This window comes from Plecotus auritus, assembly GCF_963455305.1.
Source record: "Plecotus auritus genome assembly, chromosome: 5".
Lineage (NCBI taxonomy): Eukaryota > Metazoa > Chordata > Mammalia > Chiroptera > Vespertilionidae > Plecotus > Plecotus auritus.
The window spans coordinates 43,097,196-43,125,027 of record NC_137776.1 but is presented as its reverse complement, the minus strand read 5'-3'; the positions used below and the strand labels follow the sequence as shown (position 1 = coordinate 43,125,027).

At 38.0% G+C, this 27,832-nt stretch overlaps 1 protein-coding gene across 4 annotated transcripts in view; it reads left to right on the top strand.

The window, feature by feature from the left end:
* The window catches only part of OSBPL6 (oxysterol binding protein like 6), a 190,079-nt gene that overhangs the window by 141,693 nt on the left and 20,554 nt on the right, over positions 1-27,832 (top strand). For 2 of the 4 annotated variants that reach the window (XM_080669255.1, XM_080669256.1), the window contains 8 exons: positions 1,205-1,337; positions 3,687-3,790; positions 4,360-4,452; positions 8,848-8,922; positions 13,935-14,100; positions 17,674-17,807; positions 19,050-19,073; positions 26,600-26,707. In XM_080669255.1, the coding sequence (XP_080525381.1) occupies positions 1,205-1,337; positions 3,687-3,790; positions 4,360-4,452; positions 8,848-8,922; positions 13,935-14,100; positions 17,674-17,807; positions 19,050-19,073; positions 26,600-26,707 (837 nt within the window). The remainder of the gene's footprint in view (positions 1-1,204; positions 1,338-3,686; positions 3,791-4,359; positions 4,453-8,847; positions 8,923-13,934; positions 14,101-17,673; positions 17,808-19,049; positions 19,074-26,599; positions 26,708-27,832) is intronic. The other 2 variants (XM_080669257.1, XM_080669258.1) reach the window with 2 other exon arrangements.

Genomic DNA, 27,832 nt, shown 5'->3' with positions numbered 1-27,832 from the left:
TTAAACAAGAAATGTATCCCAGCTGGATATTTTAAAAATAAAAATGTTTAATCCTTTGATGGTTCCAGCCTCTGCCTGCATCTTTGGCACAGAGTGTTGATAAAAGATACATTATTTTCATCCCTTTTGTTATTTATTAAATCACTTGGGTGATATCCAAGAACAGAGAGCTGAAACTAAATCCTCCCCACTGTTTGCCTTGGAATAAGAAAGCTCTTTAGCTCTGGTTTTCATAGGAGATCTATTGCTCTAGTTATGAATGACATTCTCTTAGATCTAACTCAGTGAAAAATTCCCAATACATTTATCAAAATGCAATAAAATCTGAGGAGAGCTTCTTAACACTTTGCTTGCATTCTAAGTATCAAGTCATGAGACTTCTGAATGCTAACTGCTTTGTGTCCCTGTGTGGGTAACAAATAAGTCTGTGTTGGCTATGTATGTGCATCCTTCACTTCAGAATAAATTAGAAGAGACACAGCCATTTGTAATCGAAAATTAAAGTATAGTAAAATTAAATATGGAGTTTTAAAGTTGTTTCAGCTTTTGGGGAAAATAACTTCCTGCTTTTTTTTTTTTCCACTGAACTTTTACTGTACTCAGTTTAGTATCTACATAGTTAATACAACTTTATTTCCCATAAAATACCTTCCATGGAAAGTATATCAGCTTTAAATAATAAACTTGGCAAGACTACCTTTTTATATACTAGACTTTTCAGTATGCATTCAAAGCATTTGCAAGGTTACTTGCTGATGGATAATGTACAGTATTTAGGAATCACAGGTGGCTACCTTGACCTTGAGCTGATCATGGGCATACTGAGAGCTTTTGTAAGGGAAAGGCCTGCCATCATGAGTTGAGTCTGCAATGAGGACACTATCAAATATGACTGATTGAGTAATTTAACATTATTGGGAATTTGAGTTGGCAGGTCCCTGAGAGTATGAGATATAACCTACTTGAGTGTTGTCCCATTCGGTGTAGAATAGAGATAGCAATTGATGAAAGTGTTGTTAGTGTTTATGAATTTTGGCTTCACTGAGCATGTATCACATTTAATCAAGAGGCTTTATCCATATTTTGATTGTGCCCTTTCTTCCTTTCTTTTTCAATGGTGTTTTGAGAGGACTTGTATTTTTTTTTAAATCACTTAAATATACTATTTCTGCTTAACTTCTTTTTGTTTGTTTGTTTATTTTAGGTGCAACCAAACAGCTGTTCATGGCAGTCCCCCTTGCCATGCAGCAACAGCCTCCCTGCCACCTGCACCACCGGCCAGAGTAAAGTGGCAGCCTGGTTACAAGACTCGGAAGAAATGGACAGGTGTGCAGAAGGTTAGTTCCTAGCCAGTGTGGGCTGTCAGCATAAGCAAAGCAACAGAAACAAAGGAGGCGAATCGTGGGTGCTGCACCTTTCACTTCCTCAACCTCCCTGATGCCTCGACTTTTCCTTTTCTCTTTTTCTTTTTTTTATACACCAGGTCCTTCTCCTTCCCATGACTTGGGGCTTCTTACCTGTCCGTTCTGCACCCTCACAAGTACTGAACCTGGTTTCATCCTTACCCTGACCTCCACCCTCTTCAGCCTTCTCACCTCAGTTCCCTTCTGCCTTCCTTAGTCTCCCCTGTCCCTGAACCCTGGGGCATTCATGGGAGAAGTGCTGCCCCAGGAGTACCCTCCACCCTCACTCCTTGACTCTCTGCCCCATCACTCCATCACACCTGTGCATTGCCTTGCTTGCAATACATGGCTAAATTATATTGTATCTTATAGCTACAGTTACCTGTTAGAGGTGTTCCACTGTGGATCCGTTATTAAACACTCTGAACTAATATGTTATTCCCTCACTCTGCCATCTCTGAGCCTCTTCGTCTCCAGAAACCTTCTCCATTTGTGTAGGGTAATCACAATTATTAAGAAATATGAATATAATATTAACTGGATAGAAGACTCCATAGATAGACCATGTTAGGTAATTACCTCACCAGCACCTTACTTATGATGTAATTTTGTTTTTTTAAAGGCAAGTTGAAGTGTAAGTTACTTTTAGCCATTTTTTTTCTCTCCTTCCCTTCCTTCTTTGCACTGCATTTCTCCCTCATTTTTCCCTTTTTATCTTCTGTTTCCTACCCTTCAGCGCCACTTTCCCTTGTTTTCTGTAAAGGGAAAGAGATGGGGCATACAAGGGTGCTGCCTCCCCTGAAAGGGGGGGAGGGGGCGGGAGCAATGGAAGGGCACTGGCCTTTCCATTATTCTCTTCCTCCCATCTTCATTGGGTACTTCCCTCTCTGAAGAAATTTAAGGCGATTGAGAGCCAGGAGTTCCCTGGAAGGACAATAGCAGCACTTGAACAGCCAACCTGGGCTCCATCCTGAGGCAGATGTTGCTAAAAGGAGGGACTAAGGTGTGGCCTGCCCTTCAGATGAATTGCTCTCCCTGAACTGTACAGAGATTCTCAGTCCTCTATAAAGAGTCTTAGTATTTACCTCTCTATTTTATTTTATAGTGACAAAAAAAAAATCCTCCAAAATGTCAAAACTCTCCCAAACACAACTACCTTTTTTATTTGACCCAGCTAATCTTTAGCCATATTTAACAGTAATATTTTGTTGCCTATACCACATTTGTAACAATTCAGATCTTTGAGATTTGAGAAACAAAGGTAATATAAGTGAGATTTCTACCAACTGCCACAAAACTAAGAACGATCACTTTATAATTTTACAGATTTTCACACATGCCTCTTCATAAACAGTACACATGCAGAAGACATCACATAACTGGGAGCCATGTTCTTAATATCACTAATTGAGTAAATAATACTAATAACTCAATATCCTTGACTGTATTGACTTTCACATACTAAAGGTCATTTTTTGGTGATATTTCAATGTGCAGATCTTTAAATGTTCATTTTTTGAAACATATCAAAAAATTCAAAATAAAATTAAAAGTTTTCTTCATTCTAAGCAATTCAAACAGAATGGGTTTCATGCCCAGGTGATGCTGCTCCTGCTGGGCCCAGCAACACACTTTGAGAATCTTTAGTTTTGTTGAGTGTAACATCTCTAATAGATTTTAAAGAACTCATGCATTGCCACATTGTTGTGAGCTAAATTAAAGATAAATACATTCATCTGACTTTGTATTCCATCTTATTTTTTCTGAACTTGACTTTGACCCCACCCATATTCCAAGTAGTCACCTTGTAAACTATTCTAGGAACAGGTAGACAGGTCCTTTTTTTATTTATTTATCTTTATTGTGGAAAGTATTACAGATGTCCCCCTCTTTTTCCCACATTGACCCTCGTGGTAGACAGGTTCTTAACAGTAAAACCATACAACTGCTGAAGTTCCCTTGAGAGTGTTTTTGTGTGACAAGGGCCACCTGAGCAGGAAAGGGAGCATACACAATTTGTCTGAAATTTTAATGGCTCTCTACACTAATAGCTGCTAATTTGCAGGAGTGCACTTTGAAGTCATCTAATAATAATCAGTGGTTTTATGGTTCTAAACCAGAGAAGGGTCTGTGTGGGGTTTTTTCTCTTTCATTTGCCAGTATCACCATTTTATATAAACATGGTTCTGCCTAATCATATTTGCCATTGTTTGGATAGATTTATTACCACCACCACCACTCCCGGCCCAGTGCTAACACACTTTCATTTCTGGTTTTTGTTAGACCTTGCACACTGCCAGTCAAACCTTGTGGAACTTAGCAAACTCCTGCAAAATTTGGAAATACTTCAGAGAACTCAGTCAGCACCCAACTTTACTGACATGCAGGTAAACATATTACTGCTGGTAAAAGGACCTTAAGGTATTAACTCAGAATTTTTACTAGATTGTTCCGTGAATGTTTAAGGTAACATTAAAGGTAAATAACTACAATGTAGATTAGTTTCTATTCTGGAATCATTCTTAGTATTTTGGAATCTTGGGGCCATTGTGGTTAGATGTCGTATTTGAAATGTTATACATTTCAATACAAGCTAGAAAAAATAAAAATCTGAATCATTCTTCTATATTTGTGTTACATTAAAAATAATAGCTTTGAAGGTATAACTTAGATGCTCTGCTCTCAGAATTATGACCATCTTTTCATGTAGAAAAAAAAAGCTACAGATCTCTAATCCTGCTTTCATTTTGGATAGCAGAAAAATATATTTTATGTTAAGTTCTCGTCTTTGCTTGAATGCCCATTGTGCATCAGATAATGCCTTCTCCTGGCTGGTTGCTTTAGGTGTCTAACAGTGAGTCTTGACTAACTTGCTCTGCTCTCTTTGTCTAGGCCTGTTTTGTATATGTATGAACTTAACAATACTTTGTTGCTTTTAACTGTTTGTATAATGTAGGCTAACTGTGTAGATATTTCAAAGAAAGACAAGCGGGTCACAAGAAGATGGAGAACAAAAAGTGTCAGCAAAGATACAAAAATACAACTGCAGGTACAGACTTTACTTTCCCTCCATTCATATTTTTGCATACTTGTATAGTCTTTACATATCAGTTCATGGAAATTAAAAGGTTTACAGCAGCTTAACTGCTTTAAATCCAGTGCTTTTCAGACTAAGTTATATTATCCAAAAATAGAGGAAAATCTATTCTTTGTACTCTGATCTAAGTAAAAAGAATTTAAAATAAAGGTAAAAATTATTTAATATGGTTGTAAATTGGGATTTTTATTCTGTTATGGCCTTAGAACCATTACAATATAGCTTCAAAAAAGTCATCTTAAAAATCTCAACAGAATATTCAGTGGATTGTAATGTACACTCATTTGATCTTGCCAAATTTTTACCTGTCAATAAAAGAGTGCGAGCTGCAATAGATTGGAAATCAATAAACCTGGGATCTAGCCTGATTATTGTGATTTCCTGGCAATATAATTTCATGCATTTCTCTGAAATTATCTGGGCTTCTGTTTGTTCCTGGGTAAAGTAAAGGAGTTAATGTAATGATCTCTGAATTCTCTTTCAACTCTAAAGTTTCATAATTCTATAAAAATAGATATTATTTGGCCATCAACAATCATGTTTAAAATCTGAACTGGAGTCTTAATTGTTCATAATAAACTGACTTTAAATTTATTTTCAATGTTATTTATTTATTACAAATAATTTTAAAATAAGATCCTATTTTGTTATTTTATTGCAATGATACCAAATATGGTAAATGCCTAAAACCTCTTATGCCATAAGTCATACTATTTTTAGATCTATAAACTAGAATCTCTAATACTCTGATCCTAGCTGTATATTATAAAGGACTCTTGCCTGGCACAATCAAAATTCAACTTATGACTTTGCTTTGCTTTCTATTGCACTATAAATCAATTTATAAAGGGAACTGCTTTGCAGAATTCGTCAATGTCTTCTGAATAAATAACTAATTCTTCTTTAATTCTGATTTTATTGATAACGTTTTTGTGCCATAATTCTGAATGTGTAAATAACAAACTCTTTGTTGCTTTGCTTGCTAATCTGATGTTTTTGAAAATAAGTTTTCATAAGCACTAAAAATTTATGGTTTATTTAGAATGTCCACATTCACTGAACACAATTTCTTGTGTTCCTTTGTTCAGTATGTTTCCCCCTCTATTTGGAAAATTAGTACTGCAGAGACAAATGTGCCAAATGACTTCACAAGAAAATTACCTAAAATTGCTTTTGGCAGTTTCATTTGTTTTGAGCACATGATTGTCTAGTTTTGTGGCTGGTTTTTATTTTTTATTTTTTTAATATTTTTATTTATTTCAGAGAGAAAGGGAGAGGGAGAGAGATAGAAACATCAATGATGAGAGGGACTCATCGATTGATTGCCTCCTGCATGCCCCTACTGGGGATCGAGCCCGCAACCCAGGCATGTGCCCCCGACCAGAATCGAACCCGGGACCCTTCAGTCCCCAGGCCAATGCTCTCTCCACTGAGCCAAACCAGCTAGGGCTGTTTTTTTTTTTGTTTGTTTTCTAAATCCTGGTGTCTATGGTTATTATAACCAGGTAAAGAAACCATTATAAAAATTGTTGATTATAATTAGCTATTATTTTAATCTTGTTTTTATAAGGTTTGCTATTGAACAGATTTCCATTCACAGCTGTTGTCTTGATTGGTTCTCAGTGAGTCTGGGTGCAGTGCCCCTAGCCACCCTGTGTGGCCACGAGGCCACCATCGTCCCCATATTGCTCAGTTTTCCTGAAGGAAATGGGATGAACTCTGAATACCCACAGTTACAGACTGTGCTTTTCAATGTGCAGGAAGTGTATGAAGATTTTTTTAAAGTCATTAGAAGAAACTATTCAAAAAAGCAGGCAAATATTCTTCATTCATACACCTGCAACATTTTGGGAGGGGTGCTTTTTTGTTTTTAAGTTTTTATTTATGCTGTTTAGGTTTGCTTTTGTTTTGCCAAAAGTATATCAAAATGGCCCTTGTGATTCTGGATTAATTATTTTTGAGGGAAGTTGGAATCAGCTCATCCCCACACTCAAAGAAAACTTTAAACTTACAAAAGTAGATTTAATTGCATCTCCAACTGGAAATAAACAGACTTGGGGCCAGCAGTAAGCTATTAATCATCCCCAGAGAAACTCTACTTCCACATGGACTGACTGGTAAAACAAAAAGTATGGTGGGGGAAGGCTGCAGAATTTGGTACCATCTCTGGACCTTTTCTGCTCACTCAAACCAATAGGCCTTCCAGGATCCCTTAGGCTGGGGAACCATAAAATTAATAAGGAATGACTATGCTCAATATAAATGCCATTACTCATCAGCATTTTACCTATAGAAAGACATAACATTTATTTTTACTGTCGTGGATTGCCACCTCCTCCCACTCTAATATACAGAATTCCCCTCCTGTTTTAAGTGTTTCTTGATCATGGGAATTCCATCTGATGGTGCCACGTACTTGTTTGAGCCCATAATCATCTCACTCCTTGAACCACTCGCTCTGATAGTCACTGTTACAGCCACCTTGAGAGGCTTTGCAGTGAGTGGCTCATTTTCCATCCCCTGCTTGTAATTTTTAGAATGCCAGCCATTTGTGAATGAACCTAGACGGTTGGTGGTAGCGGTTATTGTTATTGCTGTTGTCATTATTGGTGCTTTCACTGAATTTGCGTTCAGCATTCTGTAGCAGTTTTCATTTTGAAGTAATTATAAAACAGATCATTTGAAAAATGGACTCCAGGAGAGTAAAAATGAACATGTTATACTGGGTGTTTAATTGCTCATTCTTACATAGGTTGTTAGATTGTGCTATTGATTTGAATGTGAAAGTTATGACCCTATTTCCACGAGAAGCCATTGGGATGCTAGCCTCAGGAATCCATTGTGTAACTCATTGAAGGCAACATTTGTCCCAGAAGGCTCTGTGGAGATTACCTTTTAGAAAAAGGATTTCCTGTCTCCCAAACTTCAAATTTTCTGGTTCTCATAAAAATTCCAATATCATCCTTGTACAGTAATAGTTGAGCTGTGTTTTAACTGCAAGAACAGAATGATTTTGAAAGGGTTGCTGTAAAAGAGAGAGCTGCCAGTTTCCTGTGTTGCTAATAGCATGAATTACATTCTAGGTCCCTAGTTGTTGGAGAGGAGGAATAATAAGAGGTGTGAGCAGGAGCTAAATGACTGGATGTCGTTCATGTGTAGCCATCTTAGATCTCACATGCTCAGATTACACTGTAGGCTCTAAATAAGTTCTTTTTTACTACATTAAATATACAGAGATTTTTGTACAGAAAATTTTTTGATGGAAAACAAATGACATATGTACATATCATATACGCACGCAGAAGATTTAAGAACTTGGGAGAGAAATACGATTGTAATTTGGCAACTATAAAGAGAATTGGAGATACAGGGATTTAAAATATTTTTCTATTTTTAACAACTAAAGCAATCTTGCTGTTTTTCTCTCTCTGGGCTGTTTGGTGACTCTTAAGTGCATTTCAGTTAACTGGCATCAAAAACATTGCTCACAGCCCAAGAGCCAGGAACCGTCCAATGGAGGCAGAGTTGAGTGGTTAGGAGGAAATGTCACTATTCCTTAATCCCACCCAAGAAGAGAAAAAAAGGAAGAAAGCTCAGGGATTCTTCCACCCGTTTAGGCACAGCTGCCCATCACTGAGTGAAACACGTGCTTTCAGGTTTTCATGGCAGATTTTTGTAGGCATTGTCCCCACACACTGAGAAAATGGAGATTTTTTTTCTTATGCTGTGAGGCTCCGCTTGGAAAATTCTTCAACCTGAAAATCCCAACGCCATCCCTAATGTGGAATTTCAGAGAGTTTCCTAGGAAGGGAATAAATGGGGAGTTGAAGATTTCTGCTATTTCCGCCCCTTACTTTTTCCTCCCTTCAGGAAACAAAAACATTCTGCCTGGCCAACAGCAGCTCCCATGAGAACCTGCTCATTTTAATTTTTGCACATTCTCTTTTTAATTACTTTTTCCTGAACTTTTTTTTTGCTTCCATTTAGTGAATGCCTTTTGACTTCATATAACATGACATTGCATGAGTAAAACAGTGTGCAAATGTACTTTTACCTTGAAAGCACAAGCCATTTGTCAGTTCATACCTTTCCATCTCTTTTTGGGGTGGGGGCTATATTAGCTAATAGACTTATGTGTTTGGTTATTCTGTGATGAGAAGGATGAACTTTTCTCACAGCCTGAATGCCCCTTAGAGCTCTTTTTAATGCTAAGATTTAGGAAAAGTCGGCTTCAGTTAAAAACTCCCCTTCACCCGTGTCTGATTATCTTCCGTCCTCCCATACCCTGCCCTCTCTCTGCCTCATCCCGTGTTTTTTCCTCCCTCCTCTTCTCTCATTCACTGTCAGGAAGGGCCATCTGTGAAGAGCCAGTTCGGCTCAACCCGGCGCCGGCAGAGGCTAGCAGCAGCAGTGGCTACAACAGTGAGTGGATTTCAATCTCAAGTGGGCATTTAATAACATGAAGAAACTGTGTGCGTGTGCCACCTCCCCTGTTCTGATGTTGCCACTTGTGTGTGACAGCGTCAACTATGGCTCATTCCTGTGTTGGCGTAGCTTTCGCATGCTCTCTGGGTGCCTTTGCATGGCAGGAGTGGACACGGACATTGGTGTGTCAGTTGGTAAACTATTCCACAATCCGCTTCTCTATTTCTGCTGTCCATGTAAGAAATAATTTCAGTTCAAGGTTGCAAAACTTGTGGAGTGGGATTTCCTTAAACAACATTGTTTATTTGTCTGTTTTTCTCAGAAAAGTCATGTTACTACAGACGTAAATTGTGCTTTTTTGTAGCAATGTGACTATTTGAACAGGATGTGAGAATAAAGAAATGAGAGGGTAAGAAAAGGTGAATTTTGATGTCATCTCCAAATGGCTACATGAGTTACACTTAGCAAGGGGAAATTGTTTGTAAGCTGAAAAACAGAAAATATAATAAAAGCAGAACAACCACAAAGTTAGATGATGTTTAATCCATATGAAGAGGTTAGTTTGGCTTTCCTTTTTTAAATGGAGAGGATATTAGAAGGACAGAGGAAGTATTGAGGCAGATAAGGCAAATAAATTTAAAATGAAAATGTGTGCAGAATAGTGAACTGTCCATATGGAGCATAAAGCAGAACATGCAATTACAAGAACCCTTTGCTGGAAAAAAGTAAATCATAATATTTGTTTAATCATGACATCCAATCCACTTTTTAAATAGAGTACAAGTTCATAACAATTATGCATGTTAGTCTTTTGGCTATTAGATAGTATGCCTTGACTCTTGCTAGTGGTATAGTTTAAGATTAGAATTGCTGAAAAATATGGAGAGGTTTTTATTGTAATATAGGAGAAGGGGTACTGGTGCGAAGAGTGGTTTTCTACTTTATGATTGGCAACTGACTTGCATTTTATCGAGGTACTTAGCTGGATTGTTCGAGAAACGGAATTGCTTTTGCTTATGAAATGAACCAGTGACTGACTCTTAAACTCATATTTTTTTTAATATTAGAAAAAACAAATTATTGAAATAAATTTCATGTTAATGTATATCTTATGCATATACTCAAATGCAGATGAGTAAAGTACCTGCCACCTACATGGTAAAGAGATGTATAATCAGTTAAATAACTCTTAAATGTAATCTTTCATTTATAAATAAAGAAATCAGGTGATTATTAGGGAACAGTATCTCAGCATAGAAAGGAAAATACTAATGTTTCCTTGAATAATGTACTTCTAAGATGGCATGTAGGGAAGTGAATGTTTCCACTGTGTTCGTTTTTTAATGGCAGATGCATATAGTGAATATAATAAAGCTGGGAATAGAACCTATTTGAATAGAATGGGTTTAGAGTTTTTAAAAGTTGAGAATAGAAGAGAAAAGGCTTTTAAAAGATGAAAGTATTCATGCATCCCTCCCAGGGTAGCTGTGACCATAGAAGTTAAGAATAACCTAGATGCATCTAATGAGAAACGTTACTAGCAACATTTAGCAATGAATTCAGGAATAGGTGTTTTTTTTTGGGGGGGGGGCGGGGGTTATTCTAAACCCTCTGAAATTTATAACTTCATGCACACCAGAGCATAGCAACATCTAGCAGGACCCTCAGCGGGCCCCCTTGGCCCCTCACCCATAACTCAGTGACCTGACACTGGTGACTCACCCCTATTTCTTTTATTACAGTGGCTCTCCTTCCTCTTCCCAACACTAACGTGACCCCACACATTTTGAGCCCATCCTAACCTGCCAGTACCTTTTACTTATAATTCTTCCAAATGACTACAGGTCACTCGTTATTCTAGCCCACGTGGGTGTCTGGGGCAGCTGAGATTGGCTGCCAATGAAAAGTGCACCCAACGAGATGTTTCAGAGATTTATTCTTGTTCCCTAGCACTAACACCCAAATGGTCCACTTGCAACATCAGCCAGACCCAAAAGAATAGTGGGTGGAAAAGGAGAAACACTGGCCCCTCTGCATGGATTGGCTCTGAGAGTGCCAGGCAGTCAGCACTCCCCATGGGGTCCCTGCACACACAATGCAGAATAACAGCAGCAGACCTTTCCGCTGGCTCTGTGAGTCATCTGCACTTAGACCTGCTGTTCAGTGTTCTCTTATTCGTACTTGTTTATCATTGCTAAATTTCAGTGCCTGTAGCTCCTGTCAATCCATTTGTCTTTAATTTCTTCATGGACACGTGTTAAAAGCATCTCCTAACATCTCCATTCCAAACTGTGGTCACGGGTACCAGAACATTCCAGGATCAAGCTTCCTCCCTGTCACAGGATTTCAAGGAAAGCCCTATATTTCTTTCCTGAGCAGGCTGTAAAGGCCACATCCAGTGCTGAGGGTCCTGGGTACAAACATTGAGAGCTGTAGACAGCTCCCATTCCAGCCTTCTCTGATGGAGAACCTAGTTACCACTTGAATTTTGTAATCCCATAATACCCAGATTGATGAGTAAAATACTAAGTCTCCAGACTGAAGAGATACTCAGTTAGAGTTAGATTAATACATTCCACTTTGTATTCTCAACTTCATTTCATGAATTCTTCTATCAGATGGCTCATTCCATATACTTCTTTTAACAACAACAACAACAAAGAAGATACAAATATAAACATTTTCAGTAGGAAACATATAAAAATTAGTTTTTAATATCTCAGGGGCCTGAATGTAGTTTGAATGCAGCATTCCAGGTGTCTTTCCCTGGGAGTTATATACAAACCCACGTTGACTGATTTAATTGCCAATTTAAACTTCCACTATGTTCAAAATATAAATTTGTAGTTTATGTTTTTCTTCTGAGAATCTGATTCCAAATTTTAGTAGAGGCTGTGATCTCAGGGACAAGTCTGGGTCCTAATTGTGCTCCCTGGCCTCTGCTATACCATGTCTCCCATCAAAGCCTCTCACCAGCTCGCACAGCCACCTCCCTGCCCACCTCCCTGCAATGCCAGGGAAGACACCCCTCTTCAATGCCAGGCCAGTCCTTGGAGTGTTGAAGGCACCGAGTGTAGATAAAACCCCTTTCCTTGATCATCAACACATTACATTCCGCATCACCAAACACCCACATTCCTGTTTCTCAATGCTCTTCTAGTTCTTTGTATTGGAACCATATCCTTAAATCTGAAACTTTCTGACTTACCCATTTCCTCAAGGTACAGCCTCTTCCCAGGACCTCCTGATCTCCACCACCCTTCCCAGGGGTTTTCTTTGTCCTCCCTAGAGGGCTATGGACTGACTGCTCTTTCTAGATTTAGCGTCACTCCAGTGAAGGTCAGACATTTCCTATATCTACCTTTAAATACTCGCCCATATAAATCCCATTCCTTTATAAGCATCCCCAAAGGACTTCAGTTATTATTCTCACAAGTGACCTGGACAGGATTCCAGCAAAGTATTCAGCCTAAGGACTCCATTTTCTCAAATAGCTTCTCTGCCATTGTGTGTATGCCTGTGCGTGCGTCTCTTCTGTGGCCAGTCAGAAACTGAGCTTGATGAGATGAAGGAGCTGTGCACATCTCCCAGCCCAGTGCAGCCAAGGTCCCCATGGAGGATGAGATAGTTACTTTGATAAATCCAGATACCAAATGATTCAGATAACATATGTTCACATGGTTAGGGTAGCAGAATTTAGGGGGGAAAGATTCATGCTCACTTCCTTCCCCAGGAAGCCTTGGTATCTTTTGAGATATATAACTTCCTACCAAGGCAAAGTGACATCCAGAGGACCCTCTGTCCAGTCTCAACTGCCCTTACCCAGATCCACAAACTACGGCTTGGTCAGATGTTTTGGTTCTCTCCAACTCCTCTGTCTGGCCTCCGTATCCGCCACGCACGTGCACTAGTTTGTGTTCATTCTCTCTTTTTTTCTGTCGGGAAGTTTAAAGCAAATATTAAAAAATGGAGGGAAAGGTGTTTATGTTCTGAGATACATAAACACCAGACAAGATATTGGTTTCTTCCTCTCACAGCATATTTTCTGTTAGATAGAGGATATGAGTAATGCTATCATTTATATAAAATTCAGCTTGCAAAGGAGTCTAAGAGTCTGGTTCTTGAAGATAATTGAATGAACATCTGTGCAGTAAGAGCTAGGGGAGGTTACTAGTTTTATTTACAAGAGGAATTGGTATTCTCGTTTTCCAAGAATGTTTGGCTGACAGCATTTGTAATGGTCAGGTAGAATGTTCTAGAAGGAGAGGGCAATGTGCTTTGCCTTCACCCATCACAAATCCAGTCCAGATCCAGCCTGGACAGGGAAGTATCTCTAGCCATTTGGAAAAATCTATAGTAATATGACTTTTTTTACTTAATGCTTTTCTATATTAGCCAGGTAATAAGCCATGCTCGTACATGTAACAGCATTGTGTTAACATATAAAGGTAAACTACAGTAAATTATGCAATATATATGACATTTAGAAACATTTTGATAAATCAATTTCAAACTTAATTGTGAGTCTCTCTAAGCCATTATATTTACTACTAAACTTATTTATGTTTTATCTAATGGCTATGGAACAAGAGAATTTTCCTGTATGTGTGCCTCTTGAATTTTTACCTGTTGGGTGAGCTCAGAAAGCAGTGAACATAAAAAGTCCTCTGCCACGAGTACCCAGACTTTGTAAGACAAGGACGGCCACGTCACAGTGTAGTGTTTCTGCCATTGATTTTTTAGATACAGCTGTGGGTTCAGACGGAAACTTACCTGTCATTCTGGAGTCACCTCACCCTGTACCATTGAAAAGCCAGTGAGTCAGTAGCAGTCCTAAATCCACTATGGGAAATGGGACTTCCTCCCACCCCCACCACCTGCAAAGTAAATGAGTGTCTCCGTGTGTGTCACCAGAGAGGACTCTGTTATTGGGAAGACGGGAAGAGATCTTTTCTGTGTGAGAGAATGCACAGTGCACTTTTGCTCATTAATGATTCTTCCCCTTTCAGGTTCCTTTCAGTGCCACCATGTCACCGGTTCGCTTGCACTCCTCCAACCCCAACCTTTGTGCAGACATTGAATTTCAGACTCCCCCTAGCCACCTCACTGACCCTCTGGAAAGTTCAACAGATTATACAAAACTTCAAGAAGAATTCTGTCTAATTGCACAGAAAGGTAACACCAACTCTACGTGCCCTTTCAAGAAGTACTCTTCTTTGACGAGAGGTTGCCATTTTTTACTCCTTTATCCTTGTCTAGGTGGTCGTGGGGAAAGATGAAATGGTTCATATACTGGTTGGAGTTCTATATACAGAAGGATACAATGCCTACTTCTTGGGACAACACAAATCATAGGTTTGCTGTTTTGACTGAGTAAAGAAAGTGTCCTTGGTGGTGGGGCAGTGAGGAAGGAAGAAAGACAAAGAGTTATCCTGGACAGGCCAGCAGCCACCACTACTCAACATTTTCCACTGTCTTTTAGTTATAATTTAATACATAATTTCGGGTTATTTTTAGCAAGGAAAAATAGAAATGGATTCTGTTTGAATCTTTCTCCTTTTTTATTAAACAATTCATTGATTTCACTTCACAGTTTGTGGGTCAGGAATTGGCAGAGCTCAGCTAAGCAGTTCTGTGCCCCATGGCTTTGACTGCGCCCACTCAGTGCTATTCCTTGGCCTGAAATATCCAAGGTAGCTTCACCCACGTGCTTGGCAAGTTGGTTGGACAGCCAGAAAGCTGCACACAACTATGTCCCACTCCCTCTTCATGGCAACTCAGGGCTCCAAAAGAATAGAGCAGGCTGGAGTGGAAGCTGCAGGTCCTGTTCAAGGCCAGCTGCTCTACTGGTCGGAGCTTCACAAACCAGTACAGATTGGAGAGGAGGGGAAATAGGCCCCACCTTGGAGTCTCTTTTCCATTGTTAAAATGTAACAAGTCACGTTGCATAAGTTCAATTGTTATCACCCACAGGGAGTAGGATGTGATAAATAAACAGCAGGCTAGTGGAGTGTAGGTGGACTGAGCAGTCCAGTATGTATGTACAGAGAAGAGCCTCAGTTCCCAAAATAACCCTGTCCCTTACTGCTGTGGTATGTACATTTCAGCCATGGAAATGCACTTTTGATTTAAGTTAGTACCTTCTAATACATTGTTTTTTAAAGCATAATCTCTTAGAGAAAGTATACCTTGTGTTGTTTCCAGTCACTAACACCTTACTGTAAATTAATCACATTTATTTCCCCTGGGGCTGCTGGTAATAGGTTATAAATTATTCTTGAAAATGTGTGTTAAATGGAACATCTCAGCCAATACTCAAGCCGGGTGGCACAGGAAACCAACGGAGCACATGGAGGGCACCTCTGGGAATGCTTTTGTTTTGAATATATTTTTATTGATTTCAGAGAGGAAGGGAGAGGGAGAGAGGAGAGATAGAAACATTGATGAAAGAGAGACATGGATCGGCTGCTTCCTGCTTGCCCCACGATGGGGATGGAGCCCGCAGCCCAGGCATGTGCCCTGACCGGGAATTGCCTGGTTGATAGGTTGGTGCTCAACCACTGAGCCAGGCCAGCCAGGCTGGGAATGTTGAAGTCAACAAAAATTTGTATTCTTAAACCATCAGCACAGATATACCATCAGATATTTCTTTAATTCTATAATCCTAAAACAGCTAAGCTAAATCACCTTCCCCCCTTTTTTCCTATAGGTTTCTCAGTTGAGACTCGGGAGTGCCAACCCTCTTTCACCTGCTCTTTTACTCCTAGTACACCTTTATTACATTTCTTAGCTGGAAGCTAATTATGTCACTAGACTAGAGTAATATTATTTTGCTTATAAAATAGCACTGATATACAGTGAGTAGAGCCAGTAACTTTTACTCATATTGGGAGAGGGAGTGTAGGAGCAGGTAGAATGAGACGAGTGTGAGTTAAGTACAGTGCAGCTGCTAAAGGAAGATGAGTACATTTGGAGGTAGTACCAAGAAAGCTTTGTGAATTTAGTTGCAATCCTGAGGCTTTCAGGAAATCCAAGTTTCAATAGGATTTTTAAGCCTTTTGAAACAACCTATTTTCTTTTCAACTGTGCTAGGGAAAAAAAAAAATGGGCTTTTCTATGACTGTTGAGTGAACCCTTTAGAAAGAATTATGGATTTTGAAATGACTGAGAGTCTGCTTTTACAGCTGCCAGTGGGATTGATGTATTCCAGCTATCAAGTTATTACCTTTAAATTGATGATGGAGAGAATGCAGCAATAAATCAATAGGTTGCGAGTCCCTTGTTATCCCACCATTTTTCCTCTTTTAATATGGGCCAGTCTTTATGCTAAAATTTTCCACTTCTAAAAAAAATAACCTTTCTCAAATAAGGAAATTTCTCTTTTTAGTAGATCTTGTATATTATAGAAATTCTGTTATTGTAACGATGAGAGTTGTAAATTCAACCTTTTGTAATTTAAAATTAAAGACTGCCTCAGATTATACCAATGTATGTTGTTAGGTATGCAGGAGTTGGGAAGGGAACTAGAGTTTTTATTGTTACTTTTAAATCAAAATACTTCTAACATCAAGATATTCCTGGCTAAGAAAGGATTGCAGGTACTGTTCTTAAGACCACATCAGTTCCTAACTCAAAGAGAACTAGTAAGCACTTTCTAGATCAGCTGCCTGCTTTTTGTTGGCAGTGATAGGGTGTGGCTGGTGATGCGGGCTGTGAAAGAACTCACGATGAAAAGAAGAGATGTAGAGAGGAAGTTTATTTTACTTTCCCTGAAGGGAAAGGACCAAGTATTGCTAATCAATACAGGGCAAGAAGTAAATGGCATTCTGCTCTTCTAAGCAGAGGCTGTTGCTAAGCAACAAGGAAGGGAGGGGAATTTTGGGCTGAAGTTGAGTAGACATCAGGGAAGTTGTCTTGAAAAAATTATAGTTGGTTTGTTTTTCAGGAGACAGTCCAGGCAGGTGTCCTAGGGAGGTGTCTTATCAATATTTTTTCTAAGCCTGTAAAACATGCTTAGAGTAAAAGTTCAAAAGAGGCGTGTTTGAAGGGGATGGGGGAAGGGAACTTTTTACTAACTAGATACTCCATGGTGCAAATTATCCCTGAGTTGTAAAATCAGCAGGGAGGAGGGGTATGCAAGAATGTAGCCTCCAGAGTAGCTTATCTTGTTTCCCAGTTTGAGCAGAGTGTCTGTTTAAATCATAGGAGCTAACAGTCTTGGCGTTTAATTGCCAGGTGCTTCTCATAAATTGTAGAAGGCTACAGCAAAGAAAAAGAAAGCCTTTTTTTTCTGTCCCTACAGGCAGGACTTATAAAATGCTCTCTTTGGGGTGCACACTTTTGGGGAATAATTTTTGGATAGTTTTAAATAATGTGTGTGTGTCTTCATGGTACACAGAACTGCTCAGATGCTCTCATCAATTATGGCACAGTAAAACTTGTTCCCTTTTCCTTCTAGGAATTGTGAATTAATGTATAAATATTGATATTAGAATTGGTATGCTGCTCCCAAGTCTGTGTTGGCTTATCTGGTATGAAATGCTATTCACCCTGAATAATTACCATTACCATATTTGATTTTTGTATAAGTATTATGATAGATTCAATTTTAAAACTGACTTTTAATTAGGCTGTAATATAACCTTTCCAGAAAACATCTATGCATGAGTTAAAATGCGAAAAAGTTTATAATTTTGGACTTTCTTTCTGGCCATTTGATCTTTGTTTTTCACTTTTCTCCCCACCCAGTTCATTCCCTTTTGAAGTCTGCATTTAATAGCATAGCTATAGAAAAGGAGAAGCTTAAGCAGATGGTTTCTGAGCAGGATCACAATAAAGGCCACAGCACACAGATGGCACGACTCCGACAGTCACTGTCTCAGGTAAACGAGAATGTGTGTTTCAAGCTCGTAACATATTCCCATCACTGTATGGCACAAATGGGGGTGGAGGCAGTCGGTCATGGGACTATAAGTCTCCTAAGACATTGAGTGTCAGTATTAAATGTTATTGCTTTTCTTCCATAAAATGTCAAGGTAAGAGTGAAATCAACCAAACTTACTTGCAAATATATAATGATTTTGGCTGATTAAATACTTTTAATGCCTCTTCATGGTCAAGTATAAGGCAGTCTCTGGTTTAAAGAATAAAAAATACTGCATTTATACATGGTTTACACATCTAAAATATGGTCAAGAATATATTCAATCCAATGTTAGAACAAAATCTACTAGGGCCCTAGCCGGTTTGACTCAGTGTATAGAGCATTGGCCTGGGGACTGAACAGTCCTGGATTTGATTCACATGCACGGGTTGCAGACTTGATCCCCAGTAGAGGGCATGCAGGAGGCAGCTGATCAATGATGCTCTTATTGATGTTTCTGTCTTTCTCTCCCTTCCCCTTTCTGAAATCAATAAAAATATATATATTTTTTAAATCTACTAGGTATTCCATACGTAATATTTTTTCCACTTAAAATACATTTCAATCTGTTGAAAATTTCTGATTACTGTTATCTCTCTTTTTTTCTGATTTGTACTCTTAGGGCAGTGGTCGGCAAACTCATTAGTCAACAGAGCCAAATATCAACAGTACAATGATTGAAATTTCTTTTGAGAGCCAAATTTTTTAAACTTAAACTTCTTCTAACGCCACTTCTTCAAAATAGACTCGCCCAGGCCATGGTATTTTGTGGAAGAGCCACACTCAAGGGTCCAAAGGGCCGCATGTGGCTCGCGAGCTGCAGTTTGCCGACCACGGTCTTAGGGTTTTCTTCCTATTAAAGTTATGTTCCCTAAAGTTACACTTCCATATTTCAGTATATATTACATAGTAGATATTACTCAATACATATTCATTATGTAGTATTCAATATATATTAAATTTATCTTATGAATATTAATTAAATCCCATGTATTTCAAAGTTGACATTTCTGATTAAAATCCTTTAAAGCTATAATTATGCTTTCTTTTTACACTGAGTGCTTGCTCTGAAATAAATATTTTCTTCAGTTTATAAATCACTTTTAAAATTTTCTTTGAGAATTCAATGCTGTTATGTGATTTTGCATGAGAACTCAGTGTTTATATAAAATATTGTTCAATTCCTGGTGCCTTGGATCAGAGTGAAGGAGCAAGCAAATCCTGGGTAAGTGGTTTTCCATGTGGGTCAGCTCCTGCTTGAACACTTTCCCTCAGTCCCTAGGAATTAGACTGAAACCATCTCGCCATGTTTTATGTACCTGAACTGTCAGTTGATTTTCAATGTGAAGTTTCATGTTATTGAGTGCTGTTATCTGGACCATGCTTTCTGTGTTCAGTTAAGGTGGAACACTGCCAGTTAAGGTGCATATCCTGCTTCCAGTGCAAAGCTAGGGACTTGGGAGCATGAGCATTAAAAGCAGCAACTGTGTGCCAGTCTGCAGAGGATTTTACTCATAAGCACATTAATGGTTTTCCCTGGACAACTCTCATGTCATGTATTTGTTACAAATACATGCCATGAGTCCATATTAATTGACCTTCTAAATAATTATTCTGAAAGTATCATGAACCAGAAGATCAAAATAATGGTGAAGTAAACATGTAAATGTCGTCTTATAAACGTAAAATGCACTCTTGCCCCTACATGCTGCAATGTTTCCTTAAGATGTATCCATTTGTGGAGGCTTAGTAATATAAGATAAGCTTGTAATAAGAAAAACAAGAAAATGTGTTTGTTTTTTGCTTGCTTGCTTGCCTTTATTTACTTGTTGGTAAGACAGAGAATGGCAAATAGAGGTCTGGGTTGGGACATCCATTGAGATTAGAAATGATGAGAAAGAGAAATTTTTTAAGTTTGTTTATTTTTTTATTCATTTCATTCAACTGACCATATGTGAAATACGATGCAAGGTGTGGAATAGCAACATAGAAGTAGCCCTGGCCATGTTCCCAGGAAGCTCATGATCTGACCCATGAGATGACAGTATTTATCAGGAAACAGTTAAACGGACCATGCTGTAGTCCATTCACATTGGCACGTGGATGGTGCAGATTCCCAGGGCTCTGGTCACTCAGAGGAACAGAAGAGCTCTGAGCTGTGAGCAGAGCCACAGCTCAGGAGGAATTGAGCCTTGAATTAGGCCTGAGTATGCAGCAGAAGCTCACAGGGAAGGACCTGCTGTTAACATGTCAAAAGTAAAATACAGCAAAATTATATCAACTTTGCATCCTTTGGGTTAAATATTTCCTTCTCTCCTCAAAACATATTTACTTACATCTAGACCTAGAGCCTCAATAGATTTTTGTTGTTCTTATATTTTCTTAACCAAAAATGCTCAATTTTATCCTCAAAAGATGTAAAAAATAATTTGGTACTATAAAGATGGTTAGTTATACCCTATTCACAACAATTCAGTTCTTCTAATTGTGTATTATCAGAGCATTTTGGCTATGTTCACCCTCTAGTGTTAATCTGTACCTTCCCATTGAGCCAGTCTTACTCCCATCACCTCTGAGGCTGGTTTTTCTTTTGCAACTCACTATAGCCTTGGCTTAGACATTTAAGTTTACTGTCAGTTCACTCTTTAAAGAATTAGACCACTGGAGAGCTATCTGGAGAATGGCAAAAACATGGAGTGAACGGGAAGCATTAGTCTAGGAGGAGGAGTTAAGCAGGTAGGGATCAGTTCATTAAGGACCATACAAAGGAGTTGAGATTTATCTTGTCAATGTTAGGGAGGCCTTAATTTTAACTAATGAGTGAAATTGGAATTTCAGAAATTGGAAATATTGCTACATGTTTTTGTACATTAGAAAGCTTCCTGGTACAGTATGGAAGATAGATAGAATTAAGGCAAAGTTAGTTGGGCAGACTCTAAGATATTTGAGATAGTGCAGGCCTGAACTAGGGAGGTGGCAGGGTTTGTAGAAGGAAAGGATTAGTTTCAAAAACACTGAGAGGGAAGCATGGATCAGAGATCAACTGAATATTAGAAAGGGACAAGGAGACAGAGTCAAAACTAATTTTTAGGTTGTTTACTTGCATAGATGGTAGTTCTTTCCCCAAGAGAGGGACTACAAGAGGAACTGATTTGGCAAGGGTAAATAATGAGTGGTTTTTGTGGAGATCGATGTGTCTGTGGGAAATCTAACAGGTAATTAGGTATGTAGATCTGGAGCTCAGGGGAGAGGTCTGGGATGGAGAGAAAGATGTAGATTCTCCAGTATGTTGCTGAAGTTATAAATGTTGATAAATTGTGTTTTCAGTCAGAATAAAAGAGGTTCAATGGTGCTGCCGCAGAGAACATAAATAGAGAACAGGCTGGAAAAAAATAAAAGAGGATTCTTTGATGGAAACCCAGGGAGGCAGCTGAAGAATCTAGATAGCGATGACCATTGAGATCAAGATTAAAGAGTTTTGATAAAGTCAATAAGGAAATGGTTAGCAGAATCTGATTTAGCAGCAAATAATATATAGACTGAAAGCAAATAAGGAGACATTGAAGGTGGGAAACAATTAACTGATAGAGCCATCAATTGGTTGGCCAACTCTAATTTTATTGTCCCTCTTTTAATATAGCACTTAGAATTGGAGCAGATGTTAAATAACTTTAGAACATTCAGACAGTTGTTCTGAATGTTTTTATATTAATATAACTTCACATTGCAGTGTGATTTTATATAGCCTAAAGACATCTTTGACCCATATTCAAATGTCGTCAGTTAAATCCCCAGATATTTATTTTATGACCCATTAGCAAGTCAAATCTCCCCACAGAGTAGATAGACTGTGTTTAAATAACTTCTTAAACTAGTCTAACATTTTTAAAGCATATTTTTTATTTGACATAAGTCCTATTTGATATATGTCTTATGATTAAAATGCTGTTTTTCAATAAAGCTTTTAAATATACCAACTGTCCATCCTTTTAGAAGGCACAAAGTATATAATATACATGAAATTAGCATTCCTCACTACACACTCAGCCTAAATTGTTACCTGCCTCAATAGTATAGTGAATCCCTCTTTTAAAGTATTGTTTCTCCCCTGATCTGTGTGTACACAAAGACATACATAATTCTGTTGTTTTACCTCCATAAAACTTTAAAAGTAACTTTCATACTTGAGAGGCAGTGCAGATGCTGGATTCAATCCTGTAGGACAGACCATTATATGTGACATCTATCCCTTTATAAATGACTCTATTTCACAACAGCTATAGTTTCGTGTTTCAATGAATATAAAACCCTGAACACCAAATTCAAGTCGTATCAATAAGACTAAGGTAACCTCAGCACTCCAGATTACTATAATAATAAGATTCAACTTAACTTGAGTCTTGTCTTCAATACATTATACTTTATTACTGTTATTAATGTGATTTCTGGCCCCAGAATTTGTGCACAGCTTGTGCTAAATACAGTGGGTATTGTGTCCATACAAATGTGAGCATCAGAATTTGATCCTTATATTCCATCTAGAATTACTGTAATTCATTGAACCAAACTGCCACCAATTGTTAGATGGACCTTCATTTTGTGCATTACTATGAAAAAAAACTGCTGTCAATTAAAGTGACTCGGTGTTTCAGAGGTGTTAAATGTGGGGTGAAATGTGCATCTTAGAATTAATGAACTGTGGTGTGTATGGATATGTAAGCAAAAATTTGGCTTAAGGCACAGAGTAGCATAATTAAAATCCCAGTCATAGAATTTACCATCCTTCCTATCTATAGCATCTACATACCCCAAATAAATATTCAGTGTTGAGATAAAAGTTCCATATATATTTGTTTGTTTCTGAATTCAAGAGTTTCCTGAGTCTTGTCAAATTTGTTCTGTTCAACGATATTCTTCATGGAATCTTTTAAATCTTTTTTGTTTAGCTTATAGAGTAGATTCAAATAAATATAATTTTCAACATGAGTTGGCAATATTTATTAAGGCCTTAAAAAGATTTTGTCCTTTGACCCTTTGGTCCATGGCTGATATCTGTAGTTTAAGGAGGTAAAACTGAATGCAGAAAATCATTATGCACTTAACCATTCATGGCAGCTTTATTTATTCTAGTAAAATTCAGTAACAGCCTAAGTGCCAATAATTGGAAATAATCACTTATTATGCAACTATTAAAATCATGTTTGTGAAGACTTTGCAACATAAAATAAATGTTTATATGCAAAGAATAAGTGCCATGCATAGCATGTGAAGTATGCACCATTACATAAGGTGAAAAATACATAGGAAAAAATATACCAAGCTATCAATGGTCGGTTGATTGAGTAGTAAGGTATGCATTTTTAAAAATATATTGTTACTTTGCATTTTCAAATTATAGTATAGTACAAACTATACTATAAATATACTATATTTTCCAAGTATATATATATTTTCATTGAAAAAACAAGGTTATTTTAAAGAGATATCCAGGATTTGATTCTTGGTAGCTCTAATTGGGACAGTTTCCACACTCATTTTCTCATTCCTTTTGAACCAGTTTTACTTTGACCCAAAGGGTTTACGTCTCTGATTATTCCATCTTGCCCTCTGTTTTATATCCTTCTCCAGCCATCAGGCCTTCCCAGAACTCACAGTTCCACTCTGTAAAGAGTATGTATGGCAAAGTCTCACCTACTCTATGGCAAATTCTCACCCATTACCTGGTTAGGTGGATGAATGGTAGTTCATAGCCAGAGAGATGGAGATTGGGGCAGTTGACTCTGGCTCACATCTTCAAGATGATAACTTCTTTTATAGCTTGGGAAGGAATTGTGTATTTCTTGGATATACTAGACTTGAGTGTGTGTGAGGGACATGAGATGTTGGGGAAATGCACATACCATGTGGAGAGTTTTAGTGCAGTCCAAGTTCATTAACAAACGCAAGTAGTGAGAATAAGTACAGAACCTGCCCGATGAAGAATCTAGGCAGAGTTTCTGAGCCTCCTTGTTAGGCCTCTGGTCCTACATGCCACTAGTAGACCAATGTTATTACTGACTAGTCCCCATAGCTTTTCTTGCTCGTTGGCTGATGGCAGCGGCTGGGGATCTGCCTCCTTTTTCCTTGCTTCGTCCAGGCTCCTTGGGTGCATTCCATACATTGTTTCTGCCATAACCTGGCATCTTCCATCACTAACAGCATCATTTCACTGAAAATACCTATATTCCTCAATGTTCCCAAGGCCTCTGTGATATAACTACAGAGAAAATAGTTGAGTTTTAGGGAAGGAAATAATAAATGTGGTCCTGAGCACTGCCTGACGGCTCAACACCACAAAGCTCATTAGTTGTAGCCAACATCAGAAACAGTCCGCACGATCAAGGCAAAAGGAGGAGCTTCTGGGGAAGATGCACAGAAGTGGGCTGCTGCATGCTCAGTTGTATGCTCACACTTTCTGCCATTGGGGTTGTCAGAGTTGGACCAGTATATTTATTTCCATGCATTTTTGTGTTGTATGAAACTTTTTTCTACCACTGCATATATATTATTAATAAAATATTCCTTTAAAAATGTTAGCTCATTCCTTATGGGTATTAATGGCTAGAGGTTATCTTGTGTGCCTTCATGCATATCTATAGGCAGATCACGTTCAATGAATATTGGACAAGATGAGAGCTTACATGAGAATTTCACTTTTTTAAATATCCAGAGCAAATAGTTCTACAAAATGTTCCTTATAAATGTCAGACCTGTGTTTAAAACTTCCACCCTAAAATAAAATCAGTACTTAACCTTGCCCTTGAGTTTTTGTGGGGTTGTTTCATGAACTCTGTTCCAGTGGTAACAGAGAGTACAGTCACTTTGGAGGAACTATTAGCTGAGGTTTGTATGAAACCCTGAAATCAAGACTGTGATTCTACAAATAAAACCATTAAACAACCTACCCCAAGGCCTTCAATGTCCAAAACAGCAAAATACATCTGGTTCCAATTATTTCAGTAATTAAGACAACTTTCAATATATACTTTGAACAGAGTAATAATGAAAGAAAAATAAGCATGTGTGTAGTAGTGGCAATGGATAGGAATAATGCAGTATTTTTTCTTCAAATGCTAAGTGTTTGAGATTTTGTTCCAAGAAAAATGATCCTGCTCTAGCTGGTTTGGCTCAGTGGATAGAAAGTGGGACTGCAGACTGAAAGGTCCCAGGTTCGATTCCAGTCAAGGGCACATGTCTGGGTTGCAGGCTCGATCCCCAGTTGGGGGCAAGCAGGAGGCAGCCAATCAATGATTCTCTCTCATCACTGATGTTTCTATCTCTCTCTCTCCTCCCTTCCTCTCTGAAATTAATAAAAATATTTTAAAAAGAAAAATGATCCTGAGCCCTTATTTAGAATATAAAGACATTAGAATTCTTTCCTTGGAGCACGTGGTTTATTTACTAAAACTAGACACCTATTTCCTCGTACCTGCAAATGTAATGACTATATCCATCTTTAATCCATCAATACTTGACTGTCCACCAGACCAAATGTGTTATATTTTACTGACCAGTTCTAAAGACTTTATACAAAAGCCAAAAGCTGTGAGTGAACAATTTTCTTCTCAATAAACAGAAGCTGGATCGAAGGGAGAGAACAGAGACCATTCTGTGCTCCATGCTCAAGGACTATGCACTGCACCATGCAGATGTGACATTAGCCACTGGACTTTATCCTGGGTGTTTTAATAGGCACTGATTTATAATTACCATATGACATTTGTATAAATATTGGTTTATTGTGTTCATTGGCTCCATATAGGGAAAAGCAGAATGCCCATTCCCTGGGGCAGATTAAGTCCTGACATTCCTCTTCCACTCTCTACAACATTTACTTTTGTCTTCTCATTGCTGATTTTAATGAGAAGGAAAGGAGCTGTCCAGGTTTACACTGGGCCTTGTCCTGGAAACTCGATGTGACTCTGGTTAGCTACATCTCATGTATATGGAGGATGCTCCCCTGCATCCTTCTGATGCATGCACCTTTGTCCACGGGCTCCTGTAGGGAGCCCTGCTGTGTAGAGCTGCTCCCCAGGCGGTGTTTTACTGGTGCTGAAAGTATGTGATGCAGATAGCTTGCAGTTAGTTTCCTTTCTGTGTTCTGTTCTTCATTACGCTTGTCCATGTCTCTGCTGTTCAGCGAAGTCACCTTTTGGTTGCACTTGAGTTTGTTCTGCTGCATTGTCATATGTACTAATTATGTGCTCCTAGAAAAGGAAAATACAACTATTTTCTTTCACCAAACTGAAAAATAATTTTCTAAAATACAAAGCCAATTCATTGTTCATTTCCAAATATTTTTTAAGGTAACAATCTGGCTTTCAAACTATAGAGACAAGAACAAAAAAATTTGAAAGAATTAATAGCTTTTATCCCAAGGTCTAAAATGTAATATATATGTGGTGGTAGATGGGCTTGGGTATAATGGGCCTGACCTAAGGGAGAGAAAATTGCATGAATCATTTTTATGAAATCCATGAACTCTTTCAACCCTCTAACCTACTGAGTAGTAGTCTTATATTACACAAAAATGAATCTCCTAATTCTGAGCCATTTTTTTCCTTTTTACCAGTAGGATCAGGCTTATGATGACTCTAAAAGTTACAGCTAAGAACATCATAGTCTTTGTTGTCTAAAATGTACCTGTGTGCTTGTTCTGTATTATGCTTGCTTATTAACTTGAAATTACATGTGCGGTTTTGTTATTTTAAGGCACTCAACCAGAATGCTGAACTAAGGAGTCGGTTGAGCAGAATACACTCAGAATCTATTATTTGTGATCAGGTTGTCAGTGTAAATATTATTCCTAGCCCTGATGAGGTAAGGCTCAATTTAATAGATGTGGAGTACTTATTTTATAGCATCTAAATCTACTGCATATTTTGTTTATTTTTATACAGTTCTTTCACTATTAATATCATTCCCTGCATAAATATTTGTGTTGCTAACAGTTCAGTATTCTTTGGAGGGAAGGATGTACATGAGCTTGACATTCTTGATGATCAGGGTCTATTTTTATCTATTCCTACGTTCACCGGATGCCACTGAATATTTAGTTTATGTCTACTCCCGCTGGTGAATTTTCTGTGTCTGTTTCAGTCTTCATTTGAAATGTTCATATGATGAAATGGCTCATGAAATGGTTTTTTTTAATGTTTAGCTGAGAAAGTGCTAAATGAACATTTTCTTAAGGTTTATTTTTAAAGTCCTATCTAAGTAGTCATCTGACCTTCCTAAGATAATACGAATGGTGCTGCTATTGCTGCTGCTTATGATAATTAATAGCTAATGTGTTTCAAGTGAATGCTTATTATGTGCTGGGCATTGTGCTAACCCCTTTACATGTGTTATCTCATTTGACACTCCCAATAACCCTCTGAGGTAGGTGCTATTATTCCATTTTTTCAGAAGAATTTTTGAAGAAATGCTAAGAGAATAGGAGAACATTCAGTATTTGGGCTAAACTTAAGTGTGTAATTATTTTTTAACACTTTATAAAATTATTGTTTTATTGCCATGAGAATTAACACTTTTCAGCAGTGATATTAGACCTTTAGATACAGTCCTACATACAACAAGGTGAAAGTTTTAACTAATATGAAGGTCATATTTGTGCCCAAAACATGTTTTACTAGAAATCTATAAGTGCAACAATTCTTCCATCTAACTCCTTGAGAAATATCATGTCAAGGCAGCTTCTCTTAAGTTGCCCACCTGCCTGGGACCCATGATCTCTGATGACAATAATGCTTGCTCAGCTGCCCAGGATCTAGAAGTATTTCTAAAACTCTATTATTTAAATTTTAGTTAACATTCTCAGTTTGAATCTTTTTTAAATCTAAAATGTTTACTAGAATGTACATATGTAGAATATATATATATATTGTAGTTCTCTTACACATATTTTAATGGAAACTTAAATATCTTCCTTGAGAATTATATTTA